The sequence below is a fragment of the Aplysia californica genome, unplaced genomic scaffold, assembly GCF_000002075.1.
Source record: "Aplysia californica isolate F4 #8 unplaced genomic scaffold, AplCal3.0 scaffold00019, whole genome shotgun sequence".
Lineage (NCBI taxonomy): Eukaryota > Metazoa > Mollusca > Gastropoda > Aplysiida > Aplysiidae > Aplysia > Aplysia californica.
Window position 1 is genome coordinate 2,508,872 of NW_004797289.1, and position 1,550 is coordinate 2,510,421.

The 1,550-nt window shown below is 45.2% G+C and overlaps 1 protein-coding gene across 3 annotated transcripts in view; it reads right to left on the minus strand.

The window, feature by feature from the left end:
- Window positions 1–992: 992 nt before the first annotated feature.
- Window positions 993–1,550, minus strand: part of LOC101851996 — a 42,718-nt gene continuing 42,160 nt past the window's right edge. For all 3 annotated transcript variants that reach the window (XM_005090590.3, XM_005090591.3, XM_005090592.3), the window contains one exon: window positions 993–1,496. In XM_005090590.3, coding sequence (XP_005090647.1) covers window positions 1,307–1,496 — 190 coding nt within the window. In that variant the 3' untranslated portion in view covers window positions 993–1,306. The remainder of the gene's footprint in view (window positions 1,497–1,550) is intronic.

Here is a 1,550-nt window from a genome sequence, read left to right on the forward strand (position 1 = left end):
TGAAGCCGAGGGATGAAGAAAGCAACTGCACAAAATCAGTAGCTGGATCAAAACAGGACAGACTCCATCGCCTGTCATTAGTTTGGGATTTCAGAACCCCAAGTGGAACTCGTCAGGCTAAATTCGGAGGTTCTGCACTCGTAATCTTTGTGCGTGTGTATATGATGGCGTGGTGTGTATGGGGTCGGGAGTAGGGATGATTTGTGATTTTTATTTCTTTCATCTGCCTGTACTGTAGAGCCATTATTTAGAAGTATAGAAACATCTTGTTGGAGAAGTTCGTTCGACTTGTGTCTAATGATAGTGCATGGGGAATCACAATTACGTTTTTAGCATTTAATGTTGCCCTACAAGCTTGCTCAGAGCTGCAATTTTATGACAAAAGACATTAATTTAAAAAATAAATAAATAAAAAAACAACAACAACTCAAAATAAGCAAGCAGACAGAACAACCGCAGATGGCACTAGGATTACGTTCTGTAGCCTATAGATGGCTGCTCCTGGGTGCTATGGGCGACAGTTCACCTCTCGAATGTCGAACTTCTTTTTCGTTGCCTCTGCTGTTTGTATATTCTATCATTTTTGCCCCTGCCCTAAATGATCGTCATAATTATCTCGATGAGCTTCGCTTTACTTAAATGTACAACGATTTTGACAATGCGCTCTGTAGTGGGTAGTAATCTACTCCCCCCCTTTCTCTTTCTCTTTCCCTCCCCCCCTCTCTCTCGCTCTCTCTCTCTCTCTCTCTCTCTCTCTCTGTCTCTGTCTCTCTGTCTGTCTCTCTCTGTCTCTCTCTGTCTGTCTCTCTCTCTCTCTCTCTCTCTCTCTCTCTCTCTCTCTCTCTCTCTCTCTCTCTCATCTCCTCGGCCAGTCACCTATATTTTAACAGCCTTTACTACTAGGCTAGATGTATTCATCATCATAACCCTAGACACAATATTCCTTTATGATAAGAAATTGGTTATAAAATCATTACTTACGAACATGTCAATCTTCTTCGCTGCAGTTTTATTCTCCATCAAAGAAAAACAAGAAAGGGGGGCAATGTTTTTTGGTCGAACTGTTTTGATCTTTATTCTCCCATATGGACGTCTCCCCTACATCGCCATTCCTCTCTTTATGATTTTTTTTCTTCTGTGATCATGTATGTGTATATTTTTGCTCTAAAAACCAGTTTAGACAAATCTTCCTATCTTTCAAAGCACTGGATTGATAAAGTTTAGGCTCGGGGGGAAGGTAGCCCTCTGATTGGGCGCCGCGGTTGTGACGTCACATCCACCGCCACTTATCGCCGGTGGCCATCTATCAGCCCCAGAGGCGTGTCCCGCAGCGACAGTTCTGTAGCCAGAGGTTGCACTGACACACATGACGTCGGGGGTTGCAGCAGGCGCGGGAAGGGTCGCTGGTCCACGGCTCGCACGGGTCGTTCCACAGACGGCACTTCTGCTCGCTGTAACCGCTACGTCTGGACACGCTCATGGATGGCTGCAGGCGTCTGGGGATAGTCAGGGTCAAGGCTGATGCTTTTCTATTCTTTTTCTTTGGGGGG